Here is a 21,219-nt window from a genome sequence, read left to right as displayed (position 1 = left end):
GGCTGCAGTGTGTACCATCTACAAGATGCACTGCAGCAACTTGCCAAGGCTTCTTCCACAGCAGCTTCCAAACCTGCAAACTCTTCCACCTGGAAGGTCAAGGGCAGCAGGCGTATGGGAACACCACCACCTCCAAGTTCCCCTCCCAAGTCACACACCACCTTGACTTGGAAGTATATCGCCGATCCTTCATCATCGCTGGGTCAAAATCCTGGAACTCCCTCCTGAACAGCACAGTGGGAGTACCTTCACTGTACGGTCTGCAGTGGTTCAGGAAGCTGGCTCACCACCACCTTCTCGAGGGCAATTAGGGATGGGCAATAAATGCTGGCCCTGCCAGCGATGCCCACATCCCATAATCAAATTAAAAAAAATACACACACTCACAATCACACTCACATTCACACACATTGCCACACACTCACAGACACACACTCACACTCATTAACACACTCAACACCACACTTTAAGAAGGATGTGAAGGCCCTTGAGCGGGTGCAGAGGAGATTTACCAGAATGGTTCTGGGGATGGAGGATCTTAGCTACAAGGACAGGTTGGAGAAGCTGGATTTGTTTTCATTAGAGCAAAGGAGGTTGAGGGGTGATTTGATAGAGGTGTACAGGATTATGACGGGTTTGGATCAGCTAGACGGGGAAAGGCTGTCCCCACTAGTTGATGGTACAAGGACTAGGGGACACAGATTTAAGGTTTTAGGTAAGAAATACAGGGGGAATGTGAGGAAAAACTTTTTTACGCAGCGAGTGGTGAGGACCTGGAACTCGATGCCGACGGAAGTGGTGGAAACGGAGACACTCAATGCACTTGAGGGAAATAAACTAGCAGGGCTCCGGGGACAGAGCGGGAGAATGGGACTGACTGGATTGCTCTACAGAGAGCCGGCATGGACTCGATGGGCCAAATGGCCTCCTTCGGAGCCGTTATGAATCTATGGGCTAAAAATTGAGTAGCGCCCTGGAAAAATTACCGTCCCCGTGCCGGAAATTGAGCGGTTGCGCCCCAAGAGGGAAGCGGGGCGCTACTGGAAGCGCCCCGCATCCGTCTTGGGGCGCTGTGAGTCAATATTGCGGCGTTATGTGCCGCAGTGCCACAAGCTGCGGCATGTCGCGCCGCGGTATTGCAGGCCTTCCTCCCCTTCTTAAACGGGAGGGGCCTTGTGCAGCGCGACCTGGGGCCCAGCTGGGCCCCCGGGGATTGGGAGTGCAGGCAAAGGAGCCCTGCACCCAAGAGAAGTGCCGGGCTCTTGGAGCGCAGCCAGCACTCCGCGGGGGGGGGGGGGGACGGTTCAGGAGGCCGGGGACGGGAACGCAGGCAGGTGCTGGCAGGCGGCCAGCAACAAAAATGGCCGCCCCGCACCTCGCCTTTAAATTGCGCCTCCCCGGCCGCAGGTACACCCCCCTGACCCTGTCGGACATAGTGTCTGGCGGCAAGTCAGGGGGCGCTCCCGAAGATCGTGGCTGGGGCGTGAGCGGGGTGCTGCGCACGGCAATGACGTCATCGCCAGCGCCGCCGGGCGCTACCGGTTAGCGCCACTACTAACTTCCCGCTGAATTTTGCGGGAGGCGTGGGCAGTGCTGTGCCTGGGCGCTAGTTGGTTTGCATCATTTTAGCGCCCTCTTAAGGCGCTAACGGGAGGCGCAACCAACTGAATTTTTCCCCCTATGACTCTATGACATAAACACTTGCTCTCACACACATTGCCACAAACAAACATACGCACAGTCACAGATACACGCTCACAGACATAGACACTTGCTCTCACACACATCACCACAAACAAACATACGCACAGTCACAGATACACGCTCACAGACATAGACACTTGCTCTCACACACATCACCACAAACAAACATACGCACAGTCACAGATACACGCTCACAGACATAGACACTTGCTCTCACACACATCACCACAAACAAACATACGCACAGTCACAGATACACACTCACAGACATAGACACATGCTCTCACACACAAACATTCATTCACATGCATACATGCTCAAGCACATACTCACACACAACACACATTCATGGTGAAATGCACACAGCTTCCAGCAAAGGCCATTGGCAGCCAGGAACAGGTTGATTTACTGTTGCCACCTTACAGAAACTGAGGGCAATTGTGCAACCCCTATAGGTTTAGGATGGTGATGTTCCCTGAGGATTGGGATGCTGATGTTCCCTGAGGATTGGGATGGTGATGATCCCTGAGGATTGTGATGGTGATGTTCCCTGAGGATTGGGATGGTGATGATCCCTGAGGATTGGGATGATGATAATCCCTGAGGATTGGGATGGTGATGATCCCTGAGGATTGGGATAGTGATGATCCCGGAGGATTGGGATGCTGATGTTCCCTGAGGATTGCGATGGTGATGATCCCTGAGGATTGGGATGGTGATGTTCCCTGAGGATTGGGATGGCGATATTCCCTGAGGATTGGGATGCTGATGTTCCCTGAGGATTGGGATGCTGATGTTCCCTGAGGATTTGGATGGTGATGTTCCCTGAGAATTGGGATGGTGATGTTCCCTGAGGATTGGGATGGTGATGTTCCCTGAGGATTGGGATGGTGATGTTCCCTGAGGATTGGGATGCTGATGTTCCCTGAGGATTGGGATGGCGATGTTCCCTGAGGATTAGGATGCTGATGTTCCCTGAGGATTGGGATGCTGATGTTCACTGAGGATTGGGATGCTGATGTTCCCTGAGGATTTGGATGGTGATGTTCCCTGAGAATTGGGATGGTGATGTTCCCTGAGGATTGGGATGGTGATGTTCCCTGAGGATTGGGATGGTGATGTTCCCTGAGGATTGGGATGGTGATGATCCCTGAGGATTGGGATGGTGATGTTCCCTGAGGATTGGGATGCTGATGTTCCCTGAGGATTGGGATGGTGATGATCCCTGAGGATTGGGATGGTGATGATCCCTGAGGATTGGGATGGTGATAATCCCTGAGGATTGGGATGGTGATGATCCCTGAGGACTGGGATGGTGATGTTCCCTGAGGATTGGGATGGTGATGATCCCTGAGGATTGGGATGGTGATAATCCCTGAGGATTGGGATGGTGATAATCCCTGAGGATTGGGATGGTGATGATCCCTGAGGATTGGGATGGTGATGTTCCCTGAGGATTGGGATGGTGATGATCCCTGAGGATTGGGATGGTGATGATCCCTGAGGATTGGGATGGTGATGTTCCCTGAGGATTGGGATGCTGATGTTCCCTGAGGATTGGGATGGTGATGTTCCCTGAGGATTGGGATGGCGATGTTCCCTGAGGATTGGGATGGCGATGTTCCCTGAGGATTGGGATGCTGATGTTCCCTGAGGATTGGGATGGTGATGATCCCTGAGGATTGGGATGGTGATGATCCCTGAGGATTGGGATAGTGATGATCCCGGAGGATTGGGATGCTGATGTTCCCTGAGGATTGCGATGGTGATGTTGCCTGAGGATTGGGATGGTGATGATCCCTGAGGATTGGGATGGTGATGATCCCTGAGGATTGTGATGCTGATGTTCCCTGAGGATTGTGATGCTGATGTTCCCTGAGGATTGGGATGCTTTTGTTGCACTCTATTCTCCTGTGTCAGGGCACAGCCTCATTGTTGAAGGCTGCATTAACCAAGCCCGCTCTCACACTGTATTTTCCTGCTCTTTGTTTTAGTTTGCCTCAATGAGTCTACTGCAGATCGGTCAAGAGACAGAGAAAGCACTTGTGAAGAACAGGGAGTCAGTCTTTCTCATTCTTCATATGGTAAGCTACACCTATCTTTAACCTGTAAACACAATATACAGAGAGTATTGTTAACCTTTAACACAGATCACTTCTGTAACATCAACCGTCTCTGCCACTGCCTCAGCTCCTCTCCTGCTGACGCCCTCCTCCATGCCTTCATTACCTCCAGACTCGAGTATTCCAACACTCTCCTGTCTAGCCTCCCACCTTGAACCCTCCGTAAGCTTCATCTCATCCAAAACTCCGCTGCCCGTATCTGAACTCGCACCGAGGCTTTTCACACATCACCCCTGTGCTCGCTCGCCTACATTGGCTCCGGCAACACACCAATTTTATAATTGTCATCCTTGTATTAAAATCCCTCCATGGCCTCCCTTTCTCCTCTAGCCCGACAAACATCTGATGTCATGAATGGAATTGTATCAATAAAAACTCTTTGTTTTCTTTGTAACACGGGTGACACACAGCGTGTCATTACCCTGTAACACGAGTCACACAGCGTGTCATTATCCTGTAACACGGGTCGCACAGAGCGTGTCATTACCATGTTACATGTGTCACAGTGTGTCATTACCCTGTAACATGGGTCACACAGAGCGTGTCATTACCCTGTAACACGGGTCACACAGAGCGTGTCATTATCCTGTAAAATGGGTCACACAGAGCATGTCATTACCCTGTAATGCGGGTTACATGGCGTGTCATTACCCTGTAACACGGGTCACACACAGCATGTCATTACCCTGTAACACGGGTCACACGGCGTGTCATTACCCTGTAACATGAGTCACACAGCGTGTCATTACCATGTTACATGGGTCACACAGAGCGTGTCATTACCCTGTAACATGGGCCAAACAGCATGTCATTACCCTATAACACGGGTCACACACAGCGTGTCATTACCCTGTAACATGGGTCACACACAGCGTGTCATTACCCTGTAACATGGGTCACACACAGTGTGTCATTACCCTGTAACATGGGTCACACAGTGCATGTCATTACCCTGTAACATGGGTCACACACAGCGTGTCATTACCCTGTAACATGGGTCACACACAGCGTGTCATTACCCTGTAACACGGGTCACACACAGCGTGTCATTACCCTGTAACATGGGGGTCACAGTGCATGTCATTACCCTGTAACATGGGTCACACAGTGCAAGTCTTTACCCTGTAACATGGGTCACACACAGTATATCATTACCCTGTAACACGGGTCACACACAGCGTGTCATTACCCTGCAACACAGGTCACACAGAGCGCGTCATTACCTGTAACACGGGTCACACAGAGCGTGTCATTACCCTGTAACACGAGTCACACACAGCGTGTCATTACCCTGTAACATGGGTCACACACAGCGTGTCATTACCCTGTAACATGGGTCACACACAGCGTGTCATTACCCTGTAACATGGGTCACACACAGCGTGTCATTACCCTGTAACATGGGGGTCACAGTGCATGTCATTACCCTGTAACATGGGTCACACAGTGCATGTCTTTACCCTGTAACATGGGTCACACACAGCATATCATTACCCTGTAACACGGGTCACACACAGCGTGTCATTACCCTGCAACACAGGTCACACAGAGCGCGTCATTACCTGTAACACGGGTCACATAGAGCGTGTCATTACCCTGTAACACGAGTCACACACAGCGTGTCATTACCCTGTAACGGGTCATATAGAGCATGTCATTACCCTGTAACATGGGTCACACAGCGTGTCATTACCCTGTAACATGAGTCACACAGAGTGTGTCATTATCCTGTAACATGGGTCACACACAGCGTGTCATTACCATGTTACACTGGTCACAGTGTGTCATTACCCTGTAACATGGGTCACACACATCGTGTCATTACCATGTTACATGGGTCACACAGAGCGTGTCATTACCCTGTAACATGGGTCACACAGCGCATGCTGGTAGCCTGTAACATGGGTCACACACAGCGTGTCTTTACCCTGTAACATGTGACACACAGAGCATGTCATTACCATTTTACACGGGTCTCACAGAGCGTGTCATTACCCTGTAACTTGGGTCACATGGCATGTCATTACCCTGTAACATGGGTCACACAGCGTGCCATTACCATGTTACATGGGTCACACAGAGCGTGTCATTACCCTGTAACATGGGTCACACAACGTGTGTAATTACCCTGTAACACGGGTCACACAGTGTGTCATTACCCTGTAACACGGGTCACACAGAGCGTCTCATTACCCTGTAACACGGGTCACACAGAGTGTGTTATTACCCTGGAACATGGGTCACACAGTGTGTCATTACCCTGTAACATGGGTCACACAAAGCGTGTCATTACCCTGTAACATGGGTCACACAGCGTGTCATTAACCTGTAACATGAGTCACACAGAGTGTGTCATTATCCTGTAACACGGGTCACTGTGTCATTAACCTGTAACACGGGTCACACAGAGCGTGTCATTACCCAGTAACACGGGACACACAGCATGTCATTACCCTGTAACATGAGTCACACAGAGTGTGTCATTACCCTGTAACACGGGTCACACAGCGTGCCATTACCCTGTAACACGGGTCACACAGAGCGTGTCATTACCCTGTAACACGGGTCACAGAGTGTCATTACCCTGTAACATGGGTCACACACAGTGTGTCATTATCCTGTAACACAGGTCACAGACAGCATGTAATTAGCCTGTAACATGGGTCACACACAGTGTGTCATTACCCTGCAACACGGGTCACACACAGCGTGTGATTACCCTGTAAGACGGGTCACAGCGTGGCATTACCCTGTAACATGGGCGTCACAGTGCATGTCATTACCCTGTAACATGGGTCACACAGTGCATGTGATTACCCTGTAACACGGGTCACACACAGCGTGTCATTACCCTGTAACACAGGTCATATAGAGCGTGTCATTACCCTGTAACATGGGTCACAAAGCGTGTCATTACCCTGTAGCATGAGTCACACAGAGCGTGTCATTAACCTGTAACATGGGTCACACACAGCGTGTCATGACCATGTTACATGGGTCACACAGAGCGTGTCATTACCATGTTACACGGGTCACACAGAGCGTGTCATTACCCTGTAACATGGGTCACACACAGCCTGTCATTAGCGTGTTACATGGGTCACACAGAGCGTGTCATGACCATGTTACATGGGTCACACAGAGCATGTTAGTACCCTGTAACATGGGTCACACAGAGGGTGGCATTATCCTGTAACACGGGTCACACAGAGTGTGTCATTACCCTGTAACACGGGACACACAGAGCGTGTCATTACCCTGTAACACGGGTCACACAGAGCGTGTCATTACCCTGTAACATGAGTCACACAGAGCGTGTCATTACCCTGTAACACGGGTCACACAGAGCGTCATTACCCTGTAACATGGGACACACAGAGCATGTCATTACCCTGTAACATGTGTCATACAGCGTGTCATTACCCTGTAACATGGGTCACACAGAGCATGTCATTACCCTGTAACATGGGTCATACAGCGTGTCATTACCCTGTAACACGGGTCACACCGAGTGTGTCATTACACTGTAACATTGGTCACACACAGCATGTCATTACCCTGTAACACGGGTCACACAGAGTGTGTCATTACCCTGTAACACGGGTCACACAGAGCATGTCATTACCCTGTAACATTGGTCACACACAGCGTGTCATTACCATGTTACATGGGTCACACACAGCGTGTCATTACCCTATAACATGGGTCACACAGAGCATGTTAATACCCTGTAACATGGGTCACACAGAGGGTGACATTTTCCTGTAACATGGGTCACACAGAGTGTGTCATTACCCTGTAACATGGGACACCCAGAGCGTGTCATTACCATGTTACACGGGTCACACAGAGCATGTCATTACCCTGTAACATGGGTCACAAAGAGCGTGTCATTACCCTGTGACCCGGGTCACACAGAGCATGTCATTACCCTGTAACATGGGTGATACAGTGTGTCATTACCCTGTAACATGGGTCACACAGAGCATGTCATTACCCTGTAACATGGGTCATACAGCGTGTCATTACCCTGTAACATGGGTCACATACAGCATGTCATTACCTTGTAACAGGGGTCACACAGTGTGTCATTACCCTGTAACATGGGTCACACAGAGCGTGCCATTACCCTGTAAGATGGGTCACACAGAGTGTGTCATTACACTGTAACACGGGTCACACAGGGTGTGTCATTACCATGTAACACGGGTCACACAGAGCGTGACATTACTCTATAACACGGGTCACACAGTGTGTCATTACCCTGGAACATGGGTCAAACAGAGCGTGTCATTACCCTGAAACATGGGTCACACCGCGCGTCATTACCCTGTAACATGAGTAACACAGAGCATGTCATTACCCTGTAACACGGGTCACACATAGCGTGTCATTACCCTGTAACATGGGTCACACAGAGCATGTCATTTCCCTGTAACATGGGTCACAGAGCGTGTCATTACCCCGTAACATGGGTCACACAGAGTGTGTCATTACCTTATAACACGGGTCACACAGAGCATGTCATTACCCTGTAACATGGGTCACACACCGTGTGTCATTACCCTCTAACATGGGGCACACAGAGTGTGTCATTACCCTGTAACACAGGTCACACAGATTGTGTCATTACCCTGTAACGTGGGTCACGCAGAGCGTGTCATTACCCTGTAACACGGGTCACACACAACGTGTCATTACCCTGTAACAAGGGTCACAGCGTGTCATTACCCTGTAACACGGGCCACACAGAGCGTGTTATTACCCTGTAACATGGGTCACACAGAGCGTGTCATTACCCTGTAAAATGGGTCACACACAGCGTGTCATTATCCTGTAACACGGGTCACACAGCGTGTCATTTCCCTGTAACACGGGTCACTCAGAGCGTGTCAATACCCTATAACACGGGTCACACAGCATGGCATTACCCTGTAACATGCGTCAACCAGAGCGTGTCATTACCCTGTAACTAGGGTCACACACCGCGTGTCATTACCCTGTAACACAGGTCACACAGAGTGTGTCATTACCCTGTAACATGCGTCACACACCGCGTGTCATTACCCTGTAACATGGGTCACAGAGCGTTTCGTTAAACTGTAACATGGGTCACACACCACGTGTCATTACGCTGTAACATGGGTCACACAGAGCATTTCATTACCCTGTAACATGGGTCACACACCGCGTGTCATTACCCTGTAACATGGGTCACACAGAGTGTGTCATTACCCTGTAACACGGGTCACACAGCGTGTGTCATTCCCGTGTAACACGGGTCACACAGAGCATGTCATTATCCTGTAACACGAGTCACACAGATCGTGTCATTACCCTGTAACATGGGTCACACAGCGTGTCATTACCCTGTAACATGGGTCACACAGAGCTTGTCATTACCCTGTAACATGGGTCACACAGAGCGTTTCATTACCATGTAACATGGGTCACACACCGCGTGTCATTACCCTGTAACATGGGTCACACAGCGTGTCATTACCGTGTAACATGGGTCACACAGAGCGTGTCATTACCCTGTAACACGAGTCACACAGATCGTGTCATTACCCTGTAACACGGGTCACACACAACATGTCATTATCCTGTAACAAGGGTCACACAGAGCGTGTCATTACCATGTTACATGGGTCACACACAGCGTGTCATTACCGTGTAACATGGGTCACAGAATGTGTCATTACCCTGTAACACGGGTCACACAGCGTGTCATTACCCTGTAACATGGGTCACACAGCGTGTCAGTACCCTGTAGCATGGGTCACACAGAGCGTGTCATTACCCTGTAATATGGGTCACACGGCGTGTCATTACTCGGTAACATGGGTCACACACAGCGTGTCATTACCCTGTAACACGGGTCACATGGCGTGTCATTACCCTATAACTTGGGTCACACAGCGTGTCATTAGCATGTTACATGGGTCACAGAGCGTGTCATTACCCTGTAACATGGGTCATACACCGCATGTAATTACCTTGTAACACGGGTCACACTGTGTCATTACCCTGTAACACGGGTCTCACAGAGCATCTCCTTACCCTGTAACATTGGACACACAGAGAGTGTCATTTTCCTGTAAACGGGTCACACAGAGCATGTCATTACCCTGTAACAGGGGTCACACAGAGCGTGTCATTACCCTGTAACACAGTTCATACAGAGCGTGTCATTACCCTGTAACACAGGTCACACAGAGTGTGCCATTACCCTGATACATGGGTCACACACAGCGTGTCATTACCCTGTAACACGGGTCACACAGAGCGTGTCATTACCCTGATACATGGGTCACACACAGCGTGTCATTACCCTGTAACACGGGTCACACAGAGCGTGTCATTACCCCGTAACACGGGTCACACATAGTGTGCCATTACCCTGTAACACGGGTCACACAGAGCATGTTATTACCCTGTAACATGAGTCGCACAGATCGTGTTATTCCCCTGTAACCCGGGTCACACAGAGCGTGTCTTTACCCTGTAACATGAGTCACACAGATCGTGTCATTACCCTGTAACATGGGTCACACAGAGTGTGTCATTACCCTGTAACACGGGTCACACACAACATGTCATTATCCTGTAACAAGGGTCACACAGAGCGTGTCATTGCCATGTTACATGGGTCACACACAGCGTGTCATTACCGTGTAACATGGGTCACAGAGTGTGTCATTACCCTGTAACACGGGTCACACAGCGTGTCATTATCCTGTAACACGGGTCACACAGAGCGTGTCATTACCCTGTAACACGGGTCACACAGAGCGTGTTATTACCCTGTAACATGGGTCACACAGAGCGTGTCATTACCCTGTAACACGGGTCACACAGAGCGTGTTATTACCCTGTAACACGGGTCACACAGAGCGTGTCATTACCCTGTAACAAGGGTCACACAGCGTGTCATTACCCTGTAACATGAGTCACACAGATCGTGTCATTACCCTGTAACATGGGTCACACAGAGTGTGTCATTACCCTGTAACACGGGTCACACACAACATGTCATTATCCTGTAACAAGGGTCACACAGAGCGTGTCATTACCATGTTACATGGGTCACAGAGTGTCATTACCCTGTAACATGGGTCGCACTGAGCGTGTCATTACCCTGTAACATGGGTCACACACCGCATGTCATTACCCTGTAACATGGGTCACAGACAGCGTGTCATTACCGTGTAACACGGGTCACACAGAGTGTGTCATTACCCTGTAACACGGGTCACACAGCGTGTCATTACCCTGTAACACTGGGCACACAGCGTGTCATTATCCTGTATCACGGGTCACACAGAGCGTGTCATTACCCTGTGACACGGGTCACACAGAGCGTGTCATTACCCTGTAACACGGGTCACACAGAGCGTGTCATTACCCTGTAACATGGGTCACATAGCGTGTCATTACCCTGTAACACCGGTCACACAGCATGTCATTACCCTGTAACATGCGTCACACCGAGTGAGTCATTACCCTGTAACACGGGTCACACAAAGCGTGTCATTACCCTGTAACATGGGTCACACAGCGTGTCATTACCCTGTAACATGCATCACAGAGTGCTTCAGTTTCCTGTAACATGGGTCACACAATGCATGTCATTACCCTGTAACATGGGTCACACAGAGCGTGTCATTACCCTGTAACACGGGTCACACAGAGCGTGTTATTACCCTGTAACATGAGTCAGACAGAGCGCGTCATTACCCTGTAACATGGGTCACATTGCGTGTAATTACCCTGTAACATGCGTCACACAGAGCGTGTCATTACCCTGTAACATGGGTCACACGGTGTGTAATTACCCTGTAACATGGGTCACACATAGTGTGTCATTACCCTGTAACATGGGTCACACAGAGCGTGTCATTATCCTGTAACATTGGTCACACAGAGCGTGTCATTACCCTGTAACATGGGTCACACAGAGCGTGTCATTATCCCGTAACACGGGTCACACAGAGTGTGTAATTACCCTGTAACACGGGTCTCACAGCGTGTCATTACCCTGTAACACGGGTCACACAGAGCATGTCATTACCCTGAAACATGGGTTACACAGAGCGTGTCATTACACTGTAACACGGATCACACATAGCATGTCATTACCCTGTAACATGGGTCACACAGAGCGTGTCATTACCCTGAAACACGGGTTACACCATAAATGGCTTTCACCTATAACATGGATCACAAGGAGTGGAGGGTCAGGTAAGAGCTCTGTACCCATGGACATTGTCCCGGGGGGTGGGGGGGGGTTCTGTATCCAGGGACTGTATTCCAGTGAGGTGGGAATTAAGAATAAATTCATCTCGCCAGTCACAGATTTGTGATGTCCGTATGTTTGGAGATTTTGCGATATTGGCTCTTTGTGATCGATCATGTGATTGTAAGAACAGAATGACTTGCATTTCTGTAGCCCCTTTGTCACCCTCAGGACGTCCCAAAGCGTTTAACAGCCGATGATGTCCTTTTTTGAATTGTAGTCACTGTTGTCATGTGGGAAACATGGCCACCAATTTGTGCACAGCAAGCTCCCACAAACAGCAATGTGATAGTGACCAGATAATCTGTTTTAGTGATGTTGGTTGAGGGATAAATATTGGCCCCGTGACACCGGGGATAACTCCCCTGCTCTTCTTCAAATAGTGCCATGGGATCTTTTTTATCATCTTGAGACATTAAACTAAGGCCCATCCGCCCTCTCAGGTGGACATCAACACATCCCAAGAAACTATTCGCAGAAGTGTTAGCCTCGATTATGGGTCAACACTTGGAGTGGGACTTGAACCCACAGCCTTCTATCTCACAGGCAAGAGTGCTACTAACTGAGCATCTGGCTAAACACTAAACTCCCACTAACCCGAAAACTAACGGGACAGCTATTTGTTAAACTAATGAGTGTTGTTGTGTCTCACAGCTCATTGAGGAGTCCCCTTACCTGGAAATGGATATGCTGGAGCCCTGCTTCCCATATGTTCTGCTGAGGAATGCCTTCCGCGAAGTGTACAGACCAGTCGTCACCACCACAGGATAAACCCAGGAGAAACACAGGAGACTTCAGTCTGTGCTTCAGCTTCACATTGATCCATTCAGCTGAATGCAATGGGGACAAAATGACAAAATCACATGGAGGGGAATGGACAGAGGGGGTGGGGAGAAAGGGGGTGGGGAGAGAGAGAGGGAGGAGAGAGGGGGAGGAGAGAGAGAGGGGGAGGAGAGAGAGGGGGGGATGGAGAGGGGGGAGGGAGAGGGGGGAGGGAGAGTGGGGTAGGGAGAGAGAGAGGTGGGGAGAGAGAGGGGGAGATGGAGAGGGGGGAGGGAGAGGGGGGAGGAAGAGAGAGGTGGGGAGAGAGGGGGCGGGGAGAAAGGAGGGCGGGGAGAGCGGGGGGCGGGAGAGGGGGAGGGAGGGGGGGAAGAGAGAGGGGGGAAGACGAAGAGGGAGGGGGGAGAAAGAGGGGGGGAGTGTAACATTTGCATATTGAATTATCATTGGCCCGCAGGCATCTGTAAGGAATACCTATTATATTCACGTGATCACATGCTGAGTTGTCATTGGCCTGCAGGCATCTGTAAGGACTACTATTGTTTTGAAGACCCAGGCTAGGGGTCCTAACGCCATCTTTTCCCCACTGTGCTGTATGAGTAAGTTCAGACCTAATGCTTAATAAAAGAGTTTAAACTGTAATACTCCGTTGTCCTGCAAGTTATTATTTTTGTACAAAGTGTGCAAAACAAGACAGGGAGAGGTGGGGGGGGAGAGAGAGGATGGGGAGAGAGGGCAGGGAGAGAGGGGGGGGGAGAGAGGTGGGGGGGCTAGAGGTGGGGGGGAGAGAGAGGGGGAGAGAGAGAGGGAGCGAGAGGGCGGGGAAAGAGGGGGCGGTGAGAGAGAGGGGGGGGAGAGAGAGAGGGGGGAGAGAGAGAGAGAGAGAGAGGGTGGGGAGAGAGGGGGCGGGGAGAGAGAGAGGGGCAGAGAGAGGGCGGGGAGAGGGGGTGGGGAGAGAGGGCGGGGAGAGAGGAGGGGAGAGAGGGGGCGGGGGGAGAGAGGGGGGAGAGGGGGCGGGGGGAGAGAGAGTGCGGGGAGAGAGGGGGCGGGGAGAGAGAGGGGGGAGAGAGGGGGCGGGGAGAGAGGGCAGGGAGAGGGGGCGGGGAGAGAGAGGGCGGGGAGAGAGAGGGGGCGGAGAGAGGGGCAGGGAGAGAGGGGGGTGAGAGAGGGCGGGGAGAGAGGGGGCAGGGAGAGGGGGGTGGGGAGAGAGGGGGCGGGGAGAGAGGGGGGTGGGGAGAGAGGGGGCGGGGAGAGAGGGGGCGGGGAGAGAGAGGGCGGGGAGAGAGGGGGCAGGGAGAGGGGGCGGGGAGAGAGGGGGCAGGGAGAGGGGGCGGGGAGAGAGAGGGCAGGGAGAGAGAGGGTGGGGAGAGAGGGGCAGGGAGAGAGGGGGGTGAGAGAGAGGGCGGGGAGAGAGGGGGGTGGGGAGAGAGAGGGCGGGGAGAGGGGGCGGGGACTTCATTGTAAAGAACCACAAGGCATTGAATTTGCATGTTTTTTTCCAATTCTTTTGGTGTGGAGAGAATTGTAGAAAACTAAATCCTCCTGCTGCTTGGTGTGTCTTCATTTCAGAAAAGCTTATATTCCCCAGAGTGTTTCCAGAAAGGCACATAAAGGAGCTGCCTAGGTAGGCCTGTCAGCAACTCTGGTCTGCCTGAGTGGGAGGGCCTGCTTCTGACCTCTGAACTCTGCACCAACACCTCACATTCACTCTCTTTGACTATGAGTGTTGCTGGTTGGCCCGAGTTTCTGAGCAGGAAGCCACTTTCTTGCTGCTTTGTGTAGCCGACTGATCTCCACACTAACTGCATTGAGACTGAAATGTGCAACTTCAAACTCATTTTAGCAGTAATGCAGAGTAATATGAGGGCTGTGGATAAATGGTGAACGTCGGCAGATTCAGCCAGTGCCAGGGACGAATGCTGGGTGGCACTGCAGCAGGCTTGCTGCCTCAACACCACATGCTCCACCGCCAAAATTAACGAAAAAAAGCTGTGGATTTCTCGGGCTTATGTAGCTTTATTGCAAATGGATGCTTGCTCGTCGGTGTGCTGCTTAACACTTTGTTCTTAATACCCATTAAAAAGATACATTTGAATTTTTCTTTGATGTTCGCCCTAAAAAGGAAAAGTTGTGTCTTCAGTGTTCCAAAGCACGGTTTATAACAAGGGCATGCCAGGTCGGAATAGGCCTAGTTTGATGGATCAATAAAGGTGACATTGGGCCACCAACCAAGGATCAGCACGTCAAAGGCTCCTTTAAGGGCACCACTACAGCAGGAAAGGAAGATGTGGTCCAGTCACACTAAAAGAAGGCAAACGAAGCAATAAAATCCCAACAAAAACAAAAAGAACTTTCCCAACTGAACTAGAAATGTTGTTTTCAGACACTCTGCACCCAGCGGTGTCCACCGGTCGTGGAAGCCCTCAAGAATGCCAGCTGATATCATGTACTCCCTCTCCAGGACCACACAGGCTCAGACAAGAAAGCAGAAAAGTGGCAGGCAGGCAGCCAGTGCGGCCCCCACCATGGGGCCTGCGTGGGAACACCGGATGATGCACGGTCCCAGCGGCAGCACACCACAAGGGGAAGATTGGCCATGTGCTTGTCCAGGTTGCAAAAATCACAGAGAGTCTGGGAAATGTCAGAGACTTAAAAACTGTTGCAAGCTACTGTTCCTTGCGGCACACGGTACCTCAGATCCCCAATGGTGCAGGAAGGACTCCAGCGCAGAGAGCAGTTCATTCGAGTGCAATGGCGGGAAGTGTCCGGGCAGTGAGCGAGAATGTCAGGGTTATCACACTGGGTACTGTCCTTTCACACTCTGGGACAGGTACAGTGGGTTATCACACTGTCCTTTCACACTCTGGGACTGGTACAGTGGGTTATCACACTGTCCTTTCACACTCTGGGACTGGTACAGTAGGTTATCACACAACCCTTTCACACTCTGGAACTGGATACAGTGGGTTATCACACTGTCCTTTCACACTCTGGGACTGGGTACAGTGGGTTATCACATGGTCCATTCACACTCTGGGACTGGGTACAGTGGGTTATCACACTGTCCTTTCACACTCTGGGACTGGTACAGTAGGTTATCACACAACCCTTTCACACTCTGGAACTGGATACAGTGGGTTATCACACTGTTCTTTCACACTCTGGGACTGGGTACAGTGGGTTATCACACGGTCCATTCACACTCTGGGACTGGGTACAGTGGGTTATCACACTGTCCTTTCACACTCTGGGACTGGGTACAGTGGGTTATCACACTGTCCTTTCACACTCTGGGACTGGGTACAGTGGGCTATCACACTGTCCTTTCACACTCTGGGGCTGGGTACAGTGGTTTATCACTATCCTTTCACACTCTGGGACTGGGTACAGTGGGTTATCACGCTGTCCTTTCACACTCGGGCTGGGTGGTACAGTGGGTTATCACACTGTCCTTTCAAATTCTGGAACTGGTAGAGTGGGTTATCACGCTGTCCTTTCACACTCTGGGGCTGGGTACAGTGGGTTATCACACTGTCCTTTCACACTCTGGGGCTGGGTACAGTGGTTTATCACTAACCTTTCGCACTCTGGGACTGGGTACAGTGGGTTATCACGCTGTCCTTTCACACTCTGGGGCTGGGTGGTACAGTGGGTTATCACACTGTCCTTTCACACTCTGTGACTGGATACAGTGGGTTATGACACTGTCCTTTCACACTCTGGGACTGGGTACAGTGGGTTATCACACGGTCCTTTCACACTCTGGGACTGGATACAGTGGGTCATTACACTGTCCTTTCACACTCTGGGACTGGATACAGTGGGTTATCACACTGTCCTTTCACACACTGGGACTGGGTACAGTGTGTTATCACACAGTCCTTTCACACTCTGGGACTGGGTACAGTGGGTTATCACACTGTCCTTTCAAATGCTGGGACTGGGTACAGTGGTTTATCACACTGTCCTTTCACACTCTGGGACTGGGTAGAGTGAGTATCACACTGTCCTTTCACACTCTGGGACTGGGTACAGTGAGTATCACACTGTCCTTTCACACTCTGGGACTGGGTACAGTGGGTTATCACACTGTCCTTTAAAATTCAGAGACTAGGTACAGTGGATTATCACACTGTCTTTTCACACTGGGATTGGGTGCAGTGGGTTATCACACTGTCCTTTAAAATTCGGAGACTAGGTACAGTGGATTATCACACTGTCCTTTCACACTCTGCGACTGGGTGATACAGTGGGATATTACACTGTCCTTTCACACTCTGGGACTGGATACAGTGGGTTATTACACTGTCCTTTCACCCTCTGGGACTGGATACAGTGGGTTATTACACTGTCCTTTCACACTCTGGGACTGGATACAGTGGTTTATTACATAAGAACATAAGAAATAGGAGCAGGAGTAGGCCAATCGGCCCCTCGAGCCTGCTCCACCATTCAATAAGATCATGGCTGACCTAATCCTAACCTCAAATCTTCTATCACTCTCCATCCCACCCGAACCCATGTGATCTCCCGGGAGAGGCAAAAAACCAGATAAAAAACCCAATGACCAATTTGGGAGAAAAAATCTGGGAAATTCCTCTCCGACTCATCTAGGCGATCGAAACTCTTCCAGGAGATCACTCTGTCCCTATATTTTCTACAGTACTTACCTTTTGTAAAGGCGATCTCCACCCCAGCCAGGAACAGGAATAAAACCATCTCCTGAAATCTAACACAGAATTAGAACACAAGAAGTAGGAGCAGAACCAGGCTACACGGCCCCTGGGCCCGCTCCACTACCCACAGGGCCATGACCATTCCGAACCTAGACTCATGTCCAATTTCCTGCCCGCTCCCCGTAACCCTTAATTCCCTTCTAGGAAACTATCTATTTCTGTTTTAAATTTATTTAATGATGTAGCTTCCACAGCTTTCTGGGGCAGCAAATTCCACAAACCCACCACCCTCTGAGTGAAGAAGTTTCTCCTCATCTCAGTTTTGAAAGAGCAGCCCCTTATTTTAAGATTATGCCCCCTAGTTCTAGTTTCACCCATCATTGGGAACATCCTCACCGCATCCACCCGATCAAGCCCCTTCACAATCTTATATGTTTCAATAAGATCGCCTCTCATTCTTCTGAACTCCAATGAGTAGAGTCCCAATCTACTCAACCTCTCCTCATATGACCACCCCCGGGATTAACCGAGTGAACCTTCTTTGTGCTGACTCGAGAGCAAGTATGTCTTTTCTTAAGTATGGACACCAAAACTGTATGCAGTATTCCAGGTGCGGTCTCACCAATACCTTGTATAATTGCAGCAATACCTCCCTGTTTTTATATTCTATCCCCCTAGCAATAAAAGCCAACATTCCATTGGCCTTCTTGATCACTTGCTGCACCTGCATACTAACTTTTTGAGTTTCGTGCACCAAGACCCCCAGATCCCTTTGTACTACAGTACTTTCCAGTTTCTTGCCATTAAGATAATAACTTGCTCCATGATTTTTCCTGCCAAAGTGCATAACCTCACACTTTCCAGTATTGTATTCCATCTGCCAAATCTCTGCCCACTTACTTAGCCTGTCTATGTCCCTTTGCAGGTTTTTTATGTCCTCCTCACTCACTACTTTCCCTCCCATCTTTGTATCATCTGCAAACTTTGATATGTTACACTCGGTCCCCTCCCCCAAATCGTTAATATAGATTGTAAAGAGTTGGGGACCCAGCACTGACCCCTGCGGAACACCACTAGTTACTGATTGCTAGTCTGAGAATGAACCATTTATCCCAACTCTCTGCTTTCTGTTAGAGAGCCAATTCTCCACCCATGCCAGAATATTACCCCCAATCCCGTGATTTTTTATCTTGAGCAATAATCTTTTGTGTGGCACCTTGTCAAATGCCTTTTGGAAGTCTAAATACACTACGTCCACTGGTTTTCCTTTATCCACCCTGTATGTTACTTCCTCAAAGAACTCAAGCAAATTTGTCAAACATGACTTCCCCTTCATGAAACCATGCTGAGTTTGTCCTATTAAATTATGTTTATCCAAATGTCCCGTTACTGTCTCCTTAATAATGGACTCTAACATTTTACCAACCACAGATGTTAGGCTAACAGGTCTATAGTTTCCAGCCTTCTGCCTACTACCCTTTTTATATAAGGGTGTTACATTAGCAGTTTTCCAATCTGCTGGGACCGTTGCTGAGTCCAGGGAGTTTTGGAAAATTATTACCAATGCATCCACAATCCCTACCGCCACTTCCCTCAAGACCCTAGGATGTAAGCCATCAGGTCCAGGGGATTTATCCGGCTTAAGTCCCATTATTTTACCAAGTACCACTTCCTTAGTGATTTTAATCGTATTTAGCTCCCCTCCCCCTAGAGCCCCCTGTTTGTCCAGTGTTGGGATATTCTTAGTGTCCTCTACCGTAAAGACTGATACAAAATATTTGTTCAGCGTTTTTTCCATCTCCATGTTTCCCACCATTAATTTCCCAGTCTCATGCTCTAAGGGACCAACATTTACTTTAGCCACCCTTTTTCTTTTTATATAACTATAGAAACTTTTGCTATCCGTTTTTATATTTTTTGCTAATTTACTTTCATAATCTATCTTCCCTTTCTTAATCAATCTTCTTGTTATTCTTTGCTGTCTTTTAAAGACTTCCCAATCTTCTGTCCTCCCACTAGATTTGGCTACCTTATATGCCCTTGTTTTTAGTCGGATATTATCCTTAATTACTTTACTTAGCCACGGATGGCTATCTTTTCTTTTACACCCTTTTTTCCTCAGTGGAATATATATTTTTTGGAAGTTGTAAAATAACTCCTTAAATGTACACCACTGATCATGTATCGTCTTACCCTTTAATCTATTTTCCCAGTCCACTCTAATCAATTCCACTCTCATACCTTCATAGTCTCCTTTATTCAAGCTCAGCATGCTTGTTTGAGATCCAACCTTCTCACCCTCTACTTGAATATGGAATTCAACCATGTTATGGTCACTCATTCCAAGGGGATCCTTTACTAGGACATTTTTAATTCATCCTGTCTCATTACACAGGACCAAATCTAAGGTTGCTTGCCCCCTGGTCGGTTCAGTTACATACTGCTCAAGAAACTCATCCCTAATACACTCAATGAACTCTTCCTCAAGGCTGCTCTGCCCAATTTGATTTGTCCAGTTAATATGATAGTTAATATCCCCCATAATTATAGCTGTTCCCTTATTACAAGCCTCAACTATTTCCTGATTAATACTCCATCCAACAGAGCTTTTTGAGCCAGCATGTAGAAGGTCCTACAAGAGAGGGGGCGGTACTGGACCTAATTCTAGGGAATGTGGCCGGCCAAGTGGAAGAAGTGCTAGTAGGTGAGCACTTTGGTGACAGTGACCATAATATGGTGAGATTTAAGGTGGTCATGGAAAAGGACAGGGATGGGCCGGAAATAAAGGTTCTAAATTGGGGGAAGGCCGATTTTAATAGGATAAGGCAGGATCTGGCCAAAATGGACTGGGATCAGCTACTTGTAGGAAAATCCGCATCGGAGCAATGGGAGGCTTTCAGAAGGGAGATTGAGATCATACAATGGCAACATGTTCCCGTAAAGGTCAAGGGTGGTTCCAAAAACCACAGGGAACCTTGGATGTCAGGGGATATACGAGAATGGATTAGAAAAAAAAGGAGGGCTTTTGGCAGATACAAAAGGCTAAAGACGGAGGAAGCCCTAGAGGAGTACAAAAAGTGCAGGGGGATACTTAAAAAAGAAATTAGGAGATCAAGGAGGGGCCATGAAATAACGCTGGCGAGCAAAATAAAGGAAAATCCTAAGATGTTTTATAAGTATATTCAGGGTAAGAGGATAACTAGGGAAAAAATAGGGCCCATTAGGGACAAAAGTGGCAATCTGTGTGTGGAGCCGGAAGATGTAGGAGGGGTTCTAAATGAATTTTTTGCATCTGTTTTCACTATGGAGAGGGACGATGTAGACATAGAAATAGGGGCATAGTGGTTAGCACTGTTGCCTCACAGCGCCAGAGACCCGGGTTCGAATCCGGCCTTGGGCGACTGTCTGTGTGGAGTTTGCACATTCTCCCCGTGTTTGCGTGGGTTTTCTCCGGGTGCTCCGGTTTCCTCCCACAGTCCAAAGATGTGCGGGTTAGGTTGATTGGCTATGATAAATTGACCCTTAGTGTTAGGGGGATTAAATACATGGGGTTACAGGGATAGGGTGGGATACGTGTTGGTGTAGGGGTTACGGGGATCGGGTGGGATATGTGTCGGTGCAGGCTCGATGGGCCGAA

General features: G+C 49.4%; 1 protein-coding gene across 1 annotated transcript in view; it reads left to right on the top strand.

Annotated features, from left to right (window-relative positions):
- Positions 1-13,025, top strand: part of LOC147098445 (nck-associated protein 1-like) — a 211,110-nt gene extending 198,085 nt beyond the window's left edge. Inside the window, exons 30-31 of the mRNA XM_085970119.1 lie at positions 3,699-3,788; positions 12,781-13,025. Coding sequence (XP_085826245.1) covers positions 3,699-3,788; positions 12,781-12,897 — 207 coding nt within the window. The 3' untranslated portion in view covers positions 12,898-13,025. The remainder of the gene's footprint in view (positions 1-3,698; positions 3,789-12,780) is intronic.
- The last annotated feature ends 8,194 nt before the right edge of the window (positions 13,026-21,219 follow it).

The sequence above is a fragment of the Somniosus microcephalus genome, chromosome 29 (assembly GCF_052327205.1).
Source record: "Somniosus microcephalus isolate GS21.2 chromosome 29, FLI_Smic_1.0, whole genome shotgun sequence".
Lineage (NCBI taxonomy): Eukaryota > Metazoa > Chordata > Chondrichthyes > Squaliformes > Somniosidae > Somniosus > Somniosus microcephalus.
Note: the sequence above shows the minus strand (reverse complement) of the source record. Positions and strands in the feature narration are given on the sequence as shown.